We start from the raw sequence: 22,332 nt of genomic DNA, 5'->3' as shown, positions 1-22,332 counted from the left end.
GCTGGAGGCTCTTGATCTTATTTGTTAGAAACCTCTGAGGTCTCACTAATTGCTGTAGGTGTTTAGTATGGTACATACCAAATGTGTTGTTATACTCAATCATGGGTCAGATAAGTGTTGAGTATAAGGGGTTATAACTTCTTTTGCTCTTGAGGAGATGCCTTTACTAATCAATTGAGGCATGTGGAAAACTTTCCTTACAACAGCAGACACGTGGTGGCTGAAATTAAGGTCACGGTCAACCTGTGATCCCAGATCCCTTACCACTTCATGGGTACTTAGCGTATTGTTATTGATTTGATAATGTGAAGGGACATTGTTTGTGCCAAAGGGAATGATGATGCATTGTTTTGCATTCAGTTTGAGACCATGACTAATACACCAGTTGTTGGTCTGTGTGAGACCCTCCTGGAGTATACTGACATCATCTGGGGGTTCAATGATTGCACTTAGTTTGCAGTTGTCTGCAAGCTTGGTCAGCCACAACCCTTTAGTTTTGACCTGAACTTCTGAAGTATATGCCAAACAGCTGGGGGCCTAGCACTGACCCCTGTGGCACACCACTGGTAACAGGTCTGCTGGTTGATCTGGAGTCACCCACATAGAGTGTATCCTTTTTGTGAGCTAGTTGGCAACCCATCTTGCAATGAAGGGGTTTACATTCAGTTTGCTAAGTTTATCAGTAATGCCTTAATATGGGATTGTGTTGAAAGGCTTTGCCAAGTTGAGGAATACTGTGTGTACAGATTTGCCCTCATCAATGGCCTTGGTCACACTTTCAAAGAAATGCACCAGATTTAACAGGCAGGATCTGCCCTTCACAAAGCTGAATTGGGTAGTATCCAGGGTTTGGAGGTCACCTATATCTTTATTTATGAGATGCATAATGATACATTCCATGGCCTTACAGATAAGGCTGGTCAGGCTTATAGGTCTGTAATTCCCTGGGTCTTTTGCTAGTACACCTTTGTGGAAGGGGAATAACTGTAGTTCTTCTCCATTCTGCAGAAATAAAGCCTGTGGTTAGGCTATAATTGAAAAGGATACTTAGTGATGATGCTAGTTCATGTTTTAGCCTGTTTAGAAGACAGTGTGGGAAGTCATCTGGTCCTATAGAGGCTGTGTTCTTTGCCTTGGACAGGGCTTTGAGGACCTGCTCTTCAGATATGTAAGATGAGTGTGTGTGGGGGGGGGGGGGAGTTTGGGGCCGGGTTTGTTGCAAGTTAGGAGGGGATAAGGGAGTGAAATTTTTGCCAAACCTATTGGTGCAATGCAACAAAAGGCAAATGAATTATTGAACAACACAGGGGCATAACAGTCTACTATCTGGCCAGCCTGCAAATTACTGCAAATATTCAACATTCAGATCTACACAAGATAAGTGCATGCATTCTAGTGTCACCCAGTAGCCATAATGCAGAATTGATGAACATGGGGTGAGCATCATTTGCAAATTTCATACATGCATTGATACTTATATGCACTAAATGTTATGTTCAAGCAGGAAAATGACAGACATCAGCAGTACTGTTTTACAGGGTTGAAACATATGACCTATATAAATGTAGGGTTATGCTACTGACCATTGTTATGCCATACGGCGTGGGTAGCAAGACAGCTGTAAGTGCATATTCAGCACATGAAATGTTCAAATTTCCACATGATGACATATGTCAAAACTGTCACTATGGTACCACATTGCATAGATATTGTGGAAGTAAAGTTGAACAGTACTGTGAAATGAATGTATAATGTTGTTTAAGTCCAAAAATGACATTAAATACATTGATAAGCATGATTACCAACATCAGAAGATCCTTAACATTTGCTGACAAAGGTTCCTGAAACATCCTGTCTAAAGGTAGAGCAAATTCAAGTGCAGCATTAATACGGAAGCTATGAAAACCTGTAACTGTAAAGGCATGAGTGTACAAAACACTGAAAGGGAAGCACTGCCATATGTGCATACATGAACACAGCACTGGTCAGAGTAGTTTCACAGTATTTACACAATGTGCTCACACATGATACACACACATATACCCAGGATGGGGTATGGCTACAAATGTTCAGAGATCATATGTGGGCATGGTCAGAATGTTTTCATGTTCGATGGTCATAGTTTGTAGGACTCTAAAAATAAATGTTAGGAAAAAATGAATGAACAAATGGTATGCAGGAAAAGAGAGTCAGCAGGTACTCACAGGTGTTGGGCTGGAATGGCACACAATGAGTAAGTTGGATACTGAAGGGCATACAACATAACATTCAGTACATGAGAAAGGGATTAAGAGGAATCTATACACAAGGTACAGGAAATGGCATAAAGGAGAGAACTCAGTGGACAAGAGCAAGTTATAATACTTCATCCTCCTGCTTCACCTTAGTAATGTATCCTAAGCCTAACCCTGCCCCTAACCCTAACCTGCATCTTACAGTAAAAAAAAAACTTTTTATAACACTACCTATATACAAACATCTTGGACACTCACCATCTTTGCTCACACACACACACACACACACACACACACACACACACACACACACACACACACACACACACACAGACACACACCTTCTACACATCCCACTTACCCTGTTTTGATAAAACACACACTGACAAAGTTTGTTCAATAAACCAGATATTTGACTTTAAAACACTGGACTTTTGTCTGATGACCAAAACCTTTCACCTTGTGCCAAATACTGGAGTAGAAGCCCCTTTGCAAATTTGTTGTACAGTTGCAGTTCTGTATTTCTGATAAAGAGCCATTTTTACAAAACACAGTTAAAAAAGTTGATTGCATTCAGAACTGAAGCACAGAAGACACCCCCAGTGTAAATGGCAGTCACTATCTCACAAGTATATCATTTGCACATTGCTTGACTGGCTTAATTGCCTTCTACTAAATTAGAGCAGAAAGTATGATGTTGATACATACCCTTCAGAGCTCATTAAAATGTATAACTACACTAAATTTTTTTATCTTTAAAATTATTATGTGTACAAATTTCAATTAATCATTATATAATATAGAAAATGATAGCAGTATTTTATCAATGCTATCCTATTAGAACAGATGGCCAAAAGTCTGCTTAGTTTTTATTCTTGAGTCCTTGTAACATTTTGAGACACACTTAATGTTTCCATTTATGCTGCATTGTATAATTTCTATACATTTATAAGCTTAAAACACAGTTGCATAAATACATATGAAATGGCCAAAGGTATGCTGTACTGATGAAAACTATTTGCTGCCCAAACGTTATTACAAAGTTACAGTGTCATAATAAAAATAGGAAGGTGAAATGGAAATGGGACATCACCATATTTCAAATACATAAATTAATAATTCAGAACTGTCCTTAAAAGTCACCTTACAGAATCTGCCAGATGTCTGATTTAAGGAAATGCTTTCCATAAACATGTTCTCTTTCAATGATACAGTCCTGTTCTCCAGCACAGTATTGATACTTCTTGTTTGCTGTATTCCTTCCTTCCTTATATTTTCATTTCTCCCTTCAACACCTACTACTCCTCTTCCAAATGATAATCATGCTCTGTAGGCATCATTTAATATTTAAGATTAATTGGTCCCCAACGTCTTACCACTCAAACACTATCTTGGTATTAAATAAGTAATCAATCATTTCTATTCACACTTCTCTGCTGTCCTACAACGTGCCTCCACCATCTATCCTTTTTTTATTTTCCTTCATAAAGGTTACAATATGCAAATGCTGTTTTAATCTGGTTTGTCTTGAGCATTGCATTTGTATTTTATCAGCATACACAAATGTGTTTTATCTTGTCCTTTTATTCATTACTACATAATTCAGATTATACTTTTTTTTGTTTGTACTGAATGTTTTGCTCTCTGTCTGGATCTGAAAAGGTCCATTGAGACCATTGTCTTACCCATTAAACAAATTCAAATAAATAGACAAACAGGCAGTCAAACAGACTATCAAATGAATGAATACACAAACTAGCAAACATAAATAAATAGGCACTTACAGCAACTGGAGGTGGTGATTCCACTTCTGGAGGATATGGAGGTTCTGATAAGTCATATCTTACTTTTGGTATCTTAGTTGGAGAGAACCTTTACAAAAATTAAATAAGTATTAAATGGCATGAATAAAAGAATCTGTGTATTTTTAACCAAAATAACCATATAATCATTTTGCAACAGTAAGTGATGTTAAATGTGAGATTTTCACTATTTTAATTACTGATGTGATGCTAACTATTCTTTATGATTCTCTGCTACTTTATTATTTCTACTGTGCAGAAATCTGACCAATTGGCCTACCTTTTAATGAATACAAGCCTTCAAAGGTAAAACTCACTCAGTGATGCCTTACGTCAATTAGCATTATATGTAAGGAAACATTACATTTACCCTAGTGTACAGGCAATTTAGACTAGAATACTTACGTTCAGTGGACATAGTACAAATGTACACATTTTTATAATGTCTCAACCAGCTAGTATCCTTAGGGCTATTAAGCCCCATCCTCATTGACCTTTTTGATCCCCCACTTTCCAGCATTCAGGGACGGTAAGCACAGGTGGATCATGAGGGAATTGCATGTCTCCATATTATAGGTAGTCAGGTCATTTTGTCTTATGATACTGATTCCTCCCTTTGCTGACCCTTAAACATGTTACAATGCACTGTATGTTCCAGTCTTGTGCAAATGCTTATGAACACATACCTATATTGTGCTAGCATACCAACATGCCACCTTTCATATAGACTGTATATCTGTGATCTGATTCACTGATGTTGCTTCTTCTATGGGATATATTCAAGCCAGTTTCCTGTAATGGGTAAACTGGCATCAGCCACTCAATTCCAGCCCTTATCACCAAGCTGCTGCAACATCTGGGCCAATAATCAATGTCAGACCTTCTGGGACATAATCAGTAGTTTAGATTTCTATGCATGCTGCATAGAAATACATTGCTCCAGTACTGCTGGGAGTATGCCTTTCCAGTACTGCTATGTGCCAATAGTAGGAACATTTACACAAAAAATAGCTTTTGACAGACAATTCGCCCATTCAGAAAACTGGGTTTACTGACAGGCCAATAGCTTGACCATTATCAAGATGGCACGACCTTTCATTCTACTCCTCTGTTAACACTAATCTTTCTGCCATGCTATCCATTCACTAAAACATTAACCAAGCTTTTGTTATATGCTAATTACATCCCTTTTAAAGGTTTGTCTTTAGTTCCACACTGAGCAAGGAGGTTCCATAAGCTTGTGTGTACCTCCTTATCAAAAGCATTATGCACATCCCGCACAGTTACTTTACCTTATTCCATCTATCAATATGTTATCTACAATTTCTCTTACTGATAACATTAATTGATGCCTTTTTCCTTTTACATCATAGATGCTCAGAACCAGTGCAAAACTATCTCAAATTTCACCTGTAACAATTTCATAAAATATCTTATAAACAGTATTCTAGTGATTAGAAAAACATCCCCCTTTTCCATATGAACTTACTAATCCCTTCACGTTAGTACTTTTAAAATCTTCATTACTCCATTCTTTAAACAATTCAAAAAATATATCCTTTTTGCCTCATCTATTATGTTTTATAATCCTTATAACTTAATCCATCCATACCAGGAGATGAGTTTTCATTGCTGATTTAAGAACACCATCTAACTCCTTAGTGTTATTTCCTTTTACAAACATGTTACTGCTTCTTCGGAAAACTTTCTAAGAATCCATTTTCATTTTTCCTCTTTCTTTTGTTCTTTAACTTATTATAACACAATACGCACTATTTCATCTTATTTCTGTTTATTTTACCCTCTTTATCTTTTAACTCCATTATCATTCCTTCCTCATACTTTACTGTTCTTTCTAAAAAGGTGACAGTTCCTACTTTTCTTTGTGCAAAAATATTGCTGTTTATATCTGAGTAAAACAAGCTTACAGCAATCAGTAGTCCGGTGCACACTCCGGTAACTGCCAAGCAATAAAAAGTTAAAAAAGATCAGGCTGCACAGAATCCAAGTCACAAAGTGTAAAGCACTTTTCATTAGGAAACACTTCTCCTAACTTCTTCAGACAATAATGCTCAGAAAGAAAAAAATATCCTAGTGACTCATACTTATTAATTAAGCCAATTAAGCACAGTCACATAATTTTAAGGTATAATGCTAAAATACTGAAGTCAAACAGTTTGTTTTTGTTAAGTCATTAGGTAAAATGAGTGCCTTAGTTTTATAAAAAAACAAAGTTCTGTTGTCTTGTAATGGAACATGTAGTAAATTAAATAATATTAATTAAAATCGTAGTTAGTTCACTTTACTTATAACTAATGTTCAGGGACCTGTGGAAGTAGTAATCTTTTCATAAAAAACTGTGTTGTGTAATGTTTCTTTTAACCTATAAAAGATGGATGTAACTTAGCAATTGTAATCTCCCTAGGGCTAATGAGCATCAATTATTTAACCATCCAACAAAAATAATGTATGTACAGCTACTATCTCTTAAGGCTCTTCAATTTTAGCACACATAGAATAGAAGTCATTTCATTCAAGCGCGGTGGAAAGCATCCATTGAGTCTAAGCTGCCACAAAAGTTCCAATTTCTCCAACATAAGTGTAGACGCCTCTCCTCTACTATTCATCTCAATTGAGTCGATGGCCTTAAATTTGAAATTGTGGTTAGGGTTTTCAATGCAGTGTCTAGCTAGTGGGCTCTCCATTTTTCTTTTGTTAATGTAATAAACATGTTTGTAAATCCTCTCCTTAAACTTACGATCAGTCTTGCCTACATAAAAACTAGGGCAGCACTGACATAATGCTACATAGATTAAAGCTTTGGAGTTACAGTTAAACTTGTTCTTCAGGAAATAGTCTCGCCCCCTAATAATGAATTTTGACTACTGATTGCTGTAAGTTGTTTTACTCAGCTATTAAATCTTGTTGGACTTTGCAGTGTACGCTCGTCTTGTCTTGTGCCTATTAGTTTTTGGATGTTTTTAGTAAACATATTGCTGTTTATATGACAGTTTTGTTTTTTAGTTTTATTCCTGTCATATAATTTTTTCTTTATCAAAATACTGCACTTTGGTTTCCTACAAATTCTTTTTCATATCATGAACTATTTTGACATATTCATTCTTCTTTATTTTCCTTTGTTCCAATTCTAATTATAAATACACTTTTTAAAACTTTCTTTAAGATCAATCCACCATTCTGTTCAAGATGAGTATGCAAAGGTTATACTCAGACGATCTTCCTATGCACTTCCTATTTCCTTTATCAATGTCCCATTGCTAATTTTTTCTGTTCAGTTTTTATTCCCTTTCCTTCTTTAATGACACATGTATTCTCACATGTTTCTATCCAAATTGCCAGATGGTCTGAAAAATATGCTAATAATGTGCCTCCATATATTTCTTTTACTTCCTGTAATATCACAAAGTAATCAGTCTGTGTTTTAATATTTCTCCTTGTGTATCAACAAAACTAATCTTCCCCACTGCATTAACTCCTTCACTTTTTTACATCCTGATTAATTCTACATCCTTTTTCATGTGTATTACAATTACAGCCTCCTGTTAGTATGCTATGCATATTCATCAACCTATAAGACTTAATTTCCTCAAATAACTGTACTTTATCTCTTATTCCAGTATATGCATATATCACTAGAAGCAATAGTGTAGCGGTAAAGATGTCAGCTGAAGAGCAGGCATTCATGGTTTGAGCCCCCACAACACCAATTTTATGAACTATAATAATAAAGGTGAAGTGACACACAAACTCTGGGCTAGGCTTATAAATGCCTTAGGGCAGATAGCCTAGTATAAACCTATGAACTACCATCCTAAAAATTTATTTTTCACATCTTATGGCTACTACCATGGATAATACAATGATCTAATACTTGTATATTGTAATGAATTAAAAAAATACTCAACATTTATTGTCTCCTAAATTCCATAAATCATTATCTCCCAAATAAACATTCTGTTTGAATTATCTTATATTCAGTAATACATCTTATGACTTGTAAAACAGTAACATCAGCATCCAACTTTTGTATACCATAGTTCACTCTCTTTAGCAATATAACTCAATCCTGATTTTTTTTTCTGATTCCAGTATGTTTTTTTATCAAGAACTAACCTGTACTTTATAAAGATTACATTTCCTTTCCTTTCATTAAAATCAAAGGAAGGGAAAGCTATCCCATCTCTTTTAGGTTTAACATCATGCATGTTTTGGAAGAGAAAATTCTCTCTACCTACATGATAAACTGCAGGCATCAGAAAATCTGTAGTTTTTCTTGTCAAGTACTGCCCACAAGCTGATACCAGCATGCGCTAGGGGCTGTATCAAGATTTTACAGCTGTTTTGTTGTTATGATAAGTTAGTAAGTCATGTGATCTTGTTGCTTGCCTTCAGGAACTTGTTTTATCCCAAAAGTTCAGGTTTTACTAGTTTGGGAGGGCAGTTTTCTATACCGTAAGAAATACTTTCTCTGTTTTATTTACAACCCCTTGTTGACAGGGAAATTGTATCACTTTATTGTGTCATTTAGTGAGTCAGGGTTACACAGTGTACTTTGTAATCTAAGTAGTTCATTCTTTCACTTCACAAGTCAGTGTAATTATGTATTTTTCCGAAGCATAGCTGCTTTGATTTACTAGACACATTATATGTCATGATTTGCAGGAGTGCTGTTCACGTCTGTAAATGAAACTGAGGCGCTTTTAACATGTCCATTCTGTCTGTTGCTGTCATTAATTTTCATTGGAAACAGCCAGTACAATGATGGGAGATGCCTTTATATTGGCAATACAGGCAGCATTACTGCTTGAGTGATGAATAATCAAAATAGGACAAAAAACTGACAATACAACAACTTGAAGAAGTGAATGAGTTGCAGAGAATTGTTGCACTGTACTGGAACAAAAACATGGGAGCAGTTATAAAAGGAAAATGATTTTGCAACTAATAAGGCACATTTTTAATTCTACAACATTCAGGAAAAAACACAGATTCTCCCACTGCAGACAGTGGGAAATAGCAGAATTACTCTTTTCTAGTAGCTGCTATTACTCAGATATGACCCAACAAGGTTCATTCAATTTAGTGATACTTCTGACATCTCAGCAAGATTGTTGGGTTCTGTTAATAACTGAAGGACTAGAAGTTTGTAGCCTTATAAAAGCCTGCAGCTTATTTACTTTTTGGCTGTAGCTGCATAACTGATGTGAATATTGTAAAACAGGGCTTGAGAGAAAAGTAAATGAGAGTTAAAGGAAAACTCCACCTTCTACAGTTTAACTCTACTCTTAGGTTGCTTGTCTCCTTACAATATGGTTGCAGTATTGTGTAGACACAGGAACATTGTTTGTACTTTTTAAACTTTAATTTCCTTGCCTTGGAATCAAAGAAAGGGAAAGACTACTCATTTTTTTAAAGCTTAACTTCTCACATTATTTGCAGAGGAATTTGTGGATGACATACCAAAGACACAAAGAAATTTGTAGTCAGGTACTTCTGACAATCTTATATGGGTAGTCAGTCTGGATGATGTCAGGAGCTCAGCAGCTACTCTAAAAAGACAGAGAGGTGTGAAACTATTTTCTACTGTCTTTAGTGCAGACAGAAATACAACTTACCCTGATTCACAGCTGCTTTCAATGTAGCCAATTAGATTAGTCAATGATTCAAAGCAGTTGTCACCTCTTTTTATAAATTTGCATAAGCAGCACCACAGTGTTGAAATTCTAATCTTTAAACTTTAAATATTTCTTGTTTATACTATTTCACATTTTAAGATGACTTAAATGTAGTATCAAAGATGTCTGTGACATTTACAGAAAGTCAGAAAATATTTTCTGTGTAGTTCTTGTAAAGTATCAACACATTTACCATTTCGTGCCCTCCTACTACAATAGGATAATACTGACCAAAACAGGACTTCTCTGCAGGAAGTGAGACAGGTTGTTCCATTATTGTACCTAGTATCCCACATGGTCAGATTGCACAGAAATGGGTGTGGCTTGTACAACTGACATGCTAAATGGTCATGATACATATGCAAATGATGCATGATTGACTGACATGCAGAGTTGCCAGTGACATCATGCATACATTGGTTGTCAATTGCCACATGTGGAAATAAGTTTTAATTCTTTGTTTTACTAAATTATTAAATGTTCTATTGAGCACTTGTCCCTGCTGTGGCTATTAATAGAACAATTTCCTTTGACAAGCAGAGAGTTCTGGACCTCTGGTGAGACTAGCCCTTCTGTAAGCTGTTTAATAAGACACATAATGCAAAGATCCATAAATAAAGTTGATAACATTTATTACTGTTACCTGTACACCTCTATGTAGGGTTACCACCTGTCCCACTTTGCAGGGGACAGTCCCGCTTTGGGCAGTTGGCAAATGTCCTGAGATTTTAAAACTAAAATATTTACTATATTTTATGTAATAGTTGCGTAAAACAATTATTCTGCATCTGAAACATCTAAATGTTATAAGAAACAGAATAAGCAACTAAAATGCTACAAGAATAAGCTTTTATTTAGGCAAAAAAGTGAAGTTCTGTCATTTGTACTAGCCATGGGTATGTTTTGCCCTGCAAAATCTGACATTTGTACCAAAAATGTCCCACTTTGGGCATTTGAAAAGGTGGCAACCCTACCTCTATGTTTATGTATAAAGCTTGACTAGTACCCTTTATCCAGTCCTTATTTTTTATTTGAAGGAGGGGGGTGGGACCTAAGGTTGCAGATTTTGCATTGCAGCTCTCAAAATGTCCATCTTCAAAAGATCAAATAAGTCAAATGTGTCAACTAAGATGCTCACATGATGGTTAACATATAGCACTTTATACTTATAAAATATTGTGATGAAGTAATATGATGCATTATTGTTTTGTCACAACCTTATCATTGTAGAACAGTGAGGAACGTGTACTCAAGTCAGAATGAATAATGTTCCTTATAATAAGGAAAACTTCAGAGGTATGGCTATAGCAAAAGTGTTGTTTTCCTATTTGCTGTATATCTTTTTATTTTAAGCTTTCTATTTGGGGTCACCTGGAATCAAAGCCTTTATGGACAGTTGATGAGTATAGAGCAGTTATTGAGTGTGACACAGCAGTACTAAAACTCTAGCTTTTAGAATGTAGTTCCATGCTGTACAGGTTTTTTTCTGGGATAATGTTCCTTTACATTACATTTGAAGGGTCCTGGAGTGCATAAAAATGGCCACCTAGTTAAAAAAAAGCCTTTTAACAAGGCATACATCTTAAGACCATTTTAATATCCGAAATTTGTTAAATCTGTACTGACGTGCAGAATACCTGATGAATATTCATGAGGCTAGTGAGGACACTGCCATAAATATTCATTACATGTTCATACCTGTCACTGCATGTTGGATAATGGGAGAGTTTTGGGATGGCCTTGCTACTGCACATCCATGTGGGGTACTAGGATACAATAACGCCCGGGTAGCAACCTTATCAACTAGGTGCACTGATACTGTTTATAAGAAGTTATTTTATGCTGTCATATGACATCCTTTTAGAGGTGGTTTCTAGTGCACAGATCCTTGAGAAGAGGTATCTTCCACTGACATTGTTCAGTCCTTATACAAGTGGAGTGCATGAGCATTTTCTAGTCAACAAAGGAAATTTAATAATTGAAAGCAACCATGAATTAAAGCTAAATTTACTTTAGCTTACATTTGTAATGTGCCCTTTCATTAAAGCTTTAGGAAAGGGAAATTTGAAATACTTTAATTAGCTATCTATATAAATAAATAAATGTATGAATGAAAATAAAAAAAAAAATCTTTCCACTGCTGGCAGTGGGGAACAGAATTAACTTTAAATGCTTTCCTTAATCAGTAGCAGCTATCATTTATGCATGAAACTGCATGGATCCCTCAGAGAAGTGACAGTTTTAACACCTAAGGGAAAAGCGTGTGTGGGGGGGGGGGACTGGCAATTCATCTTGGATCACAAAAAGATACTTTGAACAAAAGCCTGCAGTTTAGCTACTTTTTTGGTTACAACTGTATAGTTTCTAAGTATACTGTAAAATAAGCCCTGAGACCCACACAAACGAGGGCCATTCAATAAATAGAAGAAGCAGTCCTGTTACAGAAGTTACATAAGATGGCAGTGACTGACACTAATCCCATTATATGTCAATGGCATGGGAATACACCACTACTTCCTTATGTCTAGCATGACTCATATAAAGTAGATCTGAAATGGATCATGGGAAAGAGAAAGGCATGATGACAAACAAGATCACATTGATACTTGACACCCCATTGGCAGGCATTTTGCAGAAACTATTAAAATTCTGTAAGAAGCAGTCAAATTGATTTTGAGGTGTTGAAATAGCTCAGAAAACAAAGATAGAGTGAAAAATATAATTTTTATTTCTAATTTGGAGTTTTCCTTTAATCAAGTCAAAAACAGAAGCACTCCTATTACAGTATGTGGACAAGATGACTGGGACTTAGACTACTGCCACTGTATTTCAGTGCAATGTCAAAACAACACCATTTCCTTATGTCTGGCATGATTTATATAAAATGTACTTGAAACTGATTCTGAGACAGAAATAAATGCAGGAAAACAAGATCATGTTAATATGACAGGCCTATTGTGGCCAGTCTGTGGGAACATATTACATTTTTGTAGGAAGCAGAGTGATTTTAATGCATTAAAGTATCTCAGAAACAAGTATGTCACTTCGTTGGTATGTGCAAGGTTCCTTCAATAGGACTATTCACAATGAACAAAATCAGCTGCACATTTTTCTTTTCCTTTTTTAAGTTTGGGTGATGTTATATTTATTTATTTTTATCGTTTTCACTTTACCTCTTTTACCTACTGAATTATTTTCATATTGTATTTTTATTTCTCACTTTCTTCATCTGATTGCTGCTCAACACTTCAATTTCTACTTGCTCCTCTTGCACCCCAGTCTTTATTATTTCCTCAGTCTCTTGAACCTGGTCCTCTTGATCAGCATCTATTTGTAATGTTTATTTCTACACTGTTATCATTTTTTTCATTGTTTTCTATCACATCTGTTGCCCTTTCCAAAACATTATGATTTCATTCTTCTACTCCCTCCTCTGTATATTGTTGTTTATCTGAACAATCAAACCAGAAATGTCTTATCTTTTCACATTTCGTATATTCTGCTTTGCATTTATTAACTGTGTGTTGCATTCTATTTTATTATATTCACCAATCAAAAGTGAAGTTTCCTCAAGAATGTAACATGTTTTTGGTTGACCAAAACTACCTCAGAGTACACCATCCCCCCATTTACATAAATAATACTGGGATGATGAACAGCACTGTTTCTTACCAGTTTTAAAATTACATCAGCTTCCCAACCTCCAGTCTGCAAATATCTATAATTTGTTCTTCATCAAACATTTTTGATAATTACACACATATTTTTAAGCATTGCAGTAATTCATTTAATTCAATTTCATCAGTCCTGATGTTTTATACAGTCTTGTTTTCTGTCCCGAAAAAATTTATTCATTCTATTCATAGTCATTTACTTTCTTTTCACACTACAATGAACATTTTTTTTTCCAGTCAGGATATTTGGTTCAAAGGTTGTAACACAAAATGTTTCTTTCCCAAGATGAATGAAAGACTTTACATCTTAAACCTTAAATCCCAATGGTACAATTCCATTGTCCCACACATCATATCTGTTAATGCTACTGTCTTTCTTTTAATTTTTACTGTGGGTTACTGTTTTTGCACTTCCTTTTCTTTTGCCTGTATACGTTTTCCTGTACTGCTGCTACATATAATTGTTTTGGTTGTAGTACCGGAAAATCAACATTTTCTATAACTAAAGTCCACAATGCTGATATCTTCTTCCACACCTTCTCCAAACACTTTCTCTGCTGTCTCTTTCCATTAAAACATGGACTCTTTGCTGAGGTCCTCTTGCTGAAGATAATGGCACCAGTTTTTCATTACCCAGTGACTAGATCTCTGTCATTAAAAGCTTCTACTATGAATTAACTACATTTTGTGCTCCCTCCTCACTTCTCCTTCTGCATAGTCAGAAAACGTCTGAAATACAGTTTCACACTACTTTTGTTAGTCTCTTTTTTTCTTTTGTCATTGTTTGTAGCATAATATTAGTGGCAGCTTCAATCTCCTCTCTCTGTGTCTCTTCCATATTGTCAACCATCTGAGCTGCTTTCATGCTAGGAATGGGAGTAAAGTTTGATTAGTAACATCTCCCCTCAAAAAGAGTAGGGGGATTTCCCCTGATGTCTTGGCAAATTTACCCTAGTCAGTATGAATATGATCTTCAAGCCTCCCCATAAAATACTGCTGGCTTAGTGAGGCAAACCAGGTAAGCAAAGGGTAGATGGATGACAGCTAAATAGATGGATAGCTGGCCAAGTAGATAGATAAAGGTATACAGAATTAAAATTTGTTTCCAGATGTTTACACATGTGATGACATTTCACTGTGTGTGTGTGTGTGTGTGTGTGTGTGTGTGTGTGTGTGTGTGTGTGTGTGTATGTGTGTGTATGCTGATTGTTTGCATTTGTGCATGTAAAACAAACAATTTCAATCATCTGAATACAATACAGAGGACTGGGTCTGAGATCTGGATGCAATATAAGAGGACTGGGTCTGATGTCTAAATATATTTTAAGTAAATGGGTCTGAGATCTGACACAGTACTAAAGGACTGGATCTGAGATTTGGACACAGTATTAAAGGGCCAGGCCTGAGATCTGAATACAGTATAGAGGACTCAGTCTGAGATCTGAACACAATATATGGGATTGGGTCTGAGATCTGACTACAGTATAGAGAACTGAGCCTGAGATCTGAGCATGATATATATGACCAGGTCTGAGAGCTGAATACAGCATAGAGGACAAGGTCTGAGTGCTCATACACATAATGTTTATTGAATATAGAAAATGTTTCTTCTTAACTAGTGATAACATCAAAGCTTGGCAGGACTATAACTACTGACATTTCAACACAATCTCACACAATAATAATGAATTATTACTCATATGTAGTCTACCCACTTACAAGCTATAATCATATATGGATTACAATGTCTGTTTTTAATCAATTTAAGTTTGCAATGTATCTCACAAATACCAGTAACAAAGAGATGAACATGATCACATTGTAAACTACTGCTACAAATTAACACCCCCCCCACAAAAAAAGAGTAAGGTTTTCATAAACTGAACAAGTGATGATCACAAACCATGCCTTGCTAGTTAACCAATATCCTTACAATTACTTTTTTCTCAATCCTCGTCTGTTTCTGGGCACAACCCATTCCTCTCAGGGACCCCATTTTTATTTAAATATCTTCTTTTGCTTTCAGTCTCTTCCCATCCTTTCTCTCTACATAACTCCCTGATTGTGTACACCACTGTCTGCACCTCTAGCTCTGCATCAGACTTTATTTTTTGTTATTGCCTTTTTGGCTGCTGTCATAAAGTTAAGCAGCAGCTCCCTTTTCTCATATGGAAGATTCTTTCCACCCCTAGAAGAATTACACTCTTTGTTGCAGTTCTCTGTTTTTTAAAAGTATTGCAGAAATTATCTCTTTGAGTTTCATCCTAAATCTTACGATTTTCACACAACCTCAGATTATATTTCTTCATGTACCCCTTTCAAGATTCCCACAGCTCCAACTAACTCCCAGGAGCAAGTGTTTAGGTCTGATGTGGATATAAAAAATATTTGTGTAAGCATCTCCTAGCAAAGATTATAAATCTTCTACTTTCATTATCATATCTCCAGAGATGACATGCTTGCCACCTTTGATGGTCAGTCACTGCTGACCCCAGTTTGATCTCCCAGTTCTCTTTCCATCCAAGACTTTTCATCTTGTCTACTAACCATCCCATTCAGCTGCTTCTGCTGGGTCCTTCCTTCTGTGAACAGGCACACTAACTGGGTCATTTCCGACTGCTTTTGGGTATATGTTTACCATCTTTGCAGTCATTAAAAAGTCCTTACAGAATACTTTGTCAGAAATGATGGGGGAGCAAAAGGTTGGAACTATGTAAATGATTCCTTTAAGCTGGGATATAGGATCTGAAAAGCCCAGATGTAGTAAGGCCTAAGTTTAATGCTATTGGCCATAAAAAAGAAATTACTAGAAAATTGAAATCAAAATCTAAACCAAATGTAACTGAATTACTGAATATCATAAAGGAGATATAAGAAACAGAAGTAGGATATTTAGACAAGAAAAGGAACAAACTACATAGAAATAAATGGAATTTGTGGGAGCAATGCATGTAGAATAGTATTCCGAAGGAGGAGTAGAATTTAAGGGACTACAGAACTTTGGCAGTTTTTGTAATGCTGGAATGAATGAAAATCATTAAAATATATACTGCTTGAAAATAACAAAGGAAATGTTATTATGATTTGTTTTCTTTTCTATTATTTTATGTGTACCTTTTTAAATCTCATGTCAAATAAAGATTTTTAGAAAATTTAGAACAATGTCTCTTTTGTTGTCTTTTTGGGATTTAACTTCTATTTGAAGCAACAGTAGTTTTGTATTTGCATATCAGTGATTAATTTTTGACACTATTGCTGCTGTTTATTTAGTGTAACAATGTTATACCACTGGTCACAGTTTTTAATCAATTCTGCTGTTTTCATAACATACTTGTAAGCTTAGTGGAAATCTTTTCATAAGCTACTGCAAGGTGATGTGCATATCATTTTAATGAAGGGTTCCTTTCCTGTGGTGGATGTCACTGGAAGATGAACTGAGGAATCAGTGTGTAAGTGGATCAGTAGATGTGATTATCTCCCTCAGTCAGTATGTCTGCCTGCCTACCTCCAGAGGCTCCAAGGCTTGTATGTTTTAGAGGAATAATCAAAACAGCAGTTGTTTTGTTAGATGTTATTGCTCAGCCGTGGTCCACTGAACACGTCTTTAAAAAAACGTGGTCATCAAGTGTGGTAGCCCTCTTTCATTCCAGTTAGTTTGTAGTTCTACAACTATAATTTCCAGGAATAAATCATCAGTGTATTTTATGGTTTCCATATATGTGAACTTCATACCATACTGTGGAGCCTCGTTTGTATACCTACTTTGCATATGGACTTAGCCATTGTATGTGGTAGCATTTGTAGATAATTTGTTACTTCTGGGTATGTTCATGACTTAAAACAGCTTTGGTATGTAGTTTTCACCACATTACTCAGTTGCAGACTGGTTACAAATCTCAGTCAGAGCATGTAAGGTTTTCTTTGCCACACACCTTTGTATATTTAGCCCAACATTAGCCAAATGTAGAACCATAACTTACATACATATTTAGTTATATCTGCTTCCATACAATAGTGGATTGCCACATTAACAACTGGCCAACAGATCTTAAAGCTCTGAATGTTTTCTGATTTTGTATATGGTACTGCATACCTTTGTAACAAACTGAATTTTATGCCAATACAGATGAGTTCTCTTAGTGTCTTTATCAGAAGTAGTAGCATGTGATTCTACATACTGCTGTTCTCTGAAAAAGTTATCCCTGCATTTTTGTAAGCTGGACAAAAACATGAAGGTGGCAGGCAGCAGCATTCAGGACTGAATCCCCAGTCAGTATAGGAGGCTCAAAGGCTTTTCAGCAAATTCTACATGGATGAGGTATGGAAACTCACAGTTATGAAAAGTGCAGTTACTTAGTACAAGAGTAGTGAAAAGTCAATGTGCGCTTTTCGCTTTTGCTGCAACATTTTTCTAGAAGTAATATATATACATATACAGGAAAAAAATCAAAGGCACAGCAGTCAAGAAAGCAAGGACTGTAACAAACTGTTTAATGCACAACACAAATCCAACAATGTTAAGCCCTTTCACCCAGGAATCTCCCAGGCTTCATCAGAACAATTACATTCATGCATCAATGTGTGTGTATATATATATATATATATATATATATATATATATATATATATATATATATATATATATATATATATATATATATATGTATATATATATGGGATCCGGACACATTCTCGACTAGCATATGTCCAAATCACAAAACATGGAACACACATACACAAAAGCGCTTAACATTGACAAGCGCTTCCGTGTATGTGTGCCTGTTTTGTAGATTGGACTACAGTGCGGGTAAGGTAAAATTCTCTTTTCCCCACTGTAGTGCGATCTCGGAGTGACAATAATAAAGTAGGGGGGTGCAGGGGGGCTTTAATGTAGATTTTTTTTTTTGAATTACACATACATGGAAGCGCTTTTTGATGTTAAGCGCTTTCGTGTATGTGTGTTTGATGTTTTGTGATTCGGACATATGCTAGCCGAGCATGTGTCCTAGACCCCATATATATATATATATATATATATATATATATATATATATATATATATATATATATATATATATATATGGTATTGTTGCTACCCACTGGAGAGGGAATAAATGGGGTGCCCATTGCATATTTGAGGACCATAATTGCAACCTTGGAACAGTAAATACAAACATGGTAACCTATATTTACTCAGAGATTGCTGTATCTTGGAGTTGTCATCATCCTCTGAGGTACAGCTTTCTCAGAGCTTGTGTACATAAGTAATAAGAGAGCAGGGATTAGACACTCAGTCTGGGGAAAAATACAGTTCAGAATTTCGTTTTATTCAGTCTAAAATCACATTTATTTTTGTCAGTTTTTGGACTCTCATTATTGATTCTCAGTACAGAGTATGGCTGCCCCCCCGATGTATATTTGGGGCATACAGCTAGAGGTAGTAGATACTGGGACTGGGGGCTTATGAGCAGAAGATGTTAAGCTACTCCATACAATTACGGAAAAGGTGGTCTGTAATTTAAAAGTTAAGTATTTAATTACTCCTTGTAACTGGCAGATAAGCACTACTACATCAGAAGAAATGAATATTGAAGAGGTTCTAGTTGAGGCATCCCAGATTAATTTTTTGAATAATGAAATATAAGGGGGAGCAGACACCAAGATATAACATAGACAGTAAAATCTAAAGGAAAATAGATGTAAAATGATCATGCAGACAAGTGAAGTAAGTTGTTTCACTCGATAAGCAGTACCACCCTACATTAGTGGGGAAGAAGCAGTACTCATATTAGAATCAGCAAAGAGTTTGCTTCATTGTTACTTTAACAGTGACTTGGATCTGTGCATTACTGGAAGCAATTTATAAAGAAGTTTGTAAAAGGGAATACTTACAGGGGGAAGTGACAATCCAGGTAAGTACTGCAGATTATCTGTGAAATAATTTGCAGAATATGAAAATAATTAAGACATACATTTCAATTTTTCTGGCCTCATGGTGAAGCAGAATAAGGACATGACTGCAGCACAGGCAACCCAGGTGGAATTAGAGGCAAGGGCAGTGGAGATAGTGGGGAGGATGGGAATGAGCAGGTGATGTCAGCTCACTCATGGTGGGGTAAGGTGGTGGCTCACCCTTTTGCATTGGTAATACTGCAAGAGTGCGGGTACATTGCCTGTGACAACAATCTAGCATGTACATAGTGCAAATGGTGTGCAACTTAGCCAGTAGACTAAGTAGATGTTTGTGTGTGTGTGTGTGTGTGTGTGTGTGTGTGTGTGTGTGTGTGTGTGTGTGTGTATGTGTGTGTGTGTGTGTGTGTGTGTGTGTGTGTGTGGTGGAGGCTAAAGGCCATAAGAGAAGAGAAAAAAAAAAACCACCCTCCGCATAGGTGACAGCACCATTTTTGGTGCCCAACTTTCACCTCTAAGTGGAATGAACTGGCATGAGGTCTTTCACCTCACTGAGTAACACAAGAACCAACTGGCAGTTTGAGCTTCAAGCCTGATTATCATTGTGGTGTGGGGAGAAAAAATAAAGAAATAAATTGATACACCTGTTAAAGAATGTCCCAGAGTTGGATATGTATGATATGGACAGACCTACTTTCGTATATAAAAAGAGTCAGAATTAGGCCTCACTGAGACCAATGACTGGTGTTGAAACCATGGCCTTAAGCTTAATGGCAAAAAATGTGTTGTCATCTCCTTTGGGAAAAACTCAGTTCCCACTAATTACCACATCGGTGGGAGTCCACTGAACACTGAAGGCATTTTAAGAGATCTGGGGACACAGGTTGACAGCAACCTCTCCTTCGACCACCACATTGCCACTGTGGTCAGAAAGTCCTTCTATGTGGCACATCTCATTATCAAGGGTTTTGCATCCAGGAAGAAAGAGGTCATCATTTCTCTCTACTCTTCCCTCATTAGACCAGTCATAGAGTATAATGCCCCATTTGGCATGTACCTCACTAGACACCTGCAACAGCTGGAGAGGCCACAAAAGTACCTCACAAAGAGGATCTTAGGCCTTAAACACATGTCCTACATGTACAGACTCAATAAACTCCAGCTATTCTCTGTCTCATATTGTCTACCAAGAGGCGATCTCTGCTTGACTTACAAAGCCATGTCTGACCCAGCTCTGTTAGAAATGCTACATCTAAAGAAATCCCAATCCCTCCACACCACACACTCCAGAGACTTCAAGCTTATTACCACAATCAACAGAACATGCTGAAGAGACAGATTCATAACCCAGAGACTGACCATGCACTGGAATATACTTCCCATGCATGTCAAGCAGAGCAACTCACTAGCCCTCTTCAAGACAAATCTTGATGAGTGGATGGGAAATAGAAAGTTCACCCCGGGGATTACTTCAGCGGCTCTACTTGATAGAGGCACTGGGAACTAATGACAGGTGGCACAATTCCAGGGCACTTCTATGGGCTAGGCTTGCAAAGGCCCCAGGGCCATTAGCCTAGTACACACCTATGAACCTATGAAACATGGTTTATGTTATAATGAACATACATATGGATAGAAGTATTAATACAACAAAGAAGAGAGATACATATAAATGTGGTATGTGCATATATTGTCAGTTTATATGTGAGGATAATGTATTCATTCATCCCATCACAAACAAGAAATATAAGTAGCAGCATATGGAAACTGTGAAACAAAGAAGTTAGTACATTTAGCTAAATGCAACTTATGTCAAGCATATTATGTGGGGAAAACAAATCAGAAATTTAAAGAGCATATTGAGAATCATTTATCTGAATTTAAATGACAGTTGTTGACAAATGCATTATACAAGCATAAGAAAGACAAAGGTGCTGACCAAAATTTTAAATTTTCTATTTTAAAATGTATAAATGAGATAATACATGAGGAGAATGTGAAAGAATGCACAGAAGTAGCACGTTTTATTGGATATTACACTTAGGAGTGCATATAACACCAGGTTTGAATGGCAATGTTTCATTGAAATGGGTGCCAAGGGAACGTCAGAAAAAGGTTTAATGAATAATGAGGGTCATGTAGTTATGACATCATGCATATCAGCCTAAGTTGTTTCATTGCATTCATTCATTTTGCCTTAAGAAGCCTAGTTATTACTAGCTTGATTTTAACTTTTGCTTGGATTCTTAAGTTAATAAAAATTTTTTACTCTATTTTTTACTTATTATTGAAAGTGGGTCATAGCTCCAGTGACTTTTTGTTTATTTTTGCTGATACTGGACCTGATGGTTACTGGATTTATTTGAGCTACTGCCTGTTCTTTTAGGGTTTGTATTCCTCAGATAGAGCTATTTGTCTCCATTCACAACAGCTCCAGGACTCCTTCCCCACAGACCTGGAGGACAGAGTCATGCCTTTCCCTTGGGATGAGGAGGGTATTTATGCCTTCTCACCTCTTTCTCTAATTCTAAAGGTTCTGTAAAAGATCCAAAGGGACAAGCCAGAAATCTTGCTGTTGATTCCCTTTTTGCCCAGCCAACATTGGTCCCTCTTCTCTATTATCTGGTCAGAGGTTATCACAAATTATCCTACAGAGTGGACTTATTCACACAAACAAGGGCTCTTTGCTTCATCCCATCATCCTATCTCTCAGCCTGACAGTGTGATGATAGAATTCTGATCACTTTCAGACACCAGTTTTCTGTGGGCGTGCTACAGGTTCCTCAGGACATAAGAAATCTTACCACTAGAAAGTCTTATATATCCAAATGGAAAATATTTTTCCCTTGTGTCATACTAACAAGCAGAATCCTACTCAAACTGGAATTCCTACTATTCTGACTTATTTGAGTGTGTATTAAGAGTTGGTCTGGCCTATTCCTCTATTAAGGTACATTTATCTATCATCTCTACATGTTTGCCTATCGATCCACCACTTTTCTCTAGTGTTGGGGTA

General features: G+C 36.4%; 1 protein-coding gene across 2 annotated transcripts in view; it reads right to left on the bottom strand.

Moving 5' to 3' along the window:
* LOC122795869 (leucine-zipper-like transcriptional regulator 1) overlaps positions 1-22,332 on the bottom strand; it is a 1,318,154-nt gene that overhangs the window by 376,277 nt on the left and 919,545 nt on the right. For both annotated transcript variants that reach the window (XM_044064282.1, XM_044064283.1), the window contains one exon: positions 4,019-4,106. In XM_044064282.1, the coding sequence (XP_043920217.1) occupies positions 4,019-4,106 (88 nt within the window). The remainder of the gene's footprint in view (positions 1-4,018; positions 4,107-22,332) is intronic.

Source organism: Protopterus annectens, chromosome 2.part2 (assembly GCF_019279795.1).
Source record: "Protopterus annectens isolate FY-2018-M chromosome 2.part2, PAN1.0, whole genome shotgun sequence".
In the NCBI taxonomy this organism is placed as follows: Eukaryota; Metazoa; Chordata; order Ceratodontiformes; family Protopteridae; genus Protopterus; species Protopterus annectens.
This window is presented reverse-complemented; position numbering and strand designations above follow the sequence as displayed.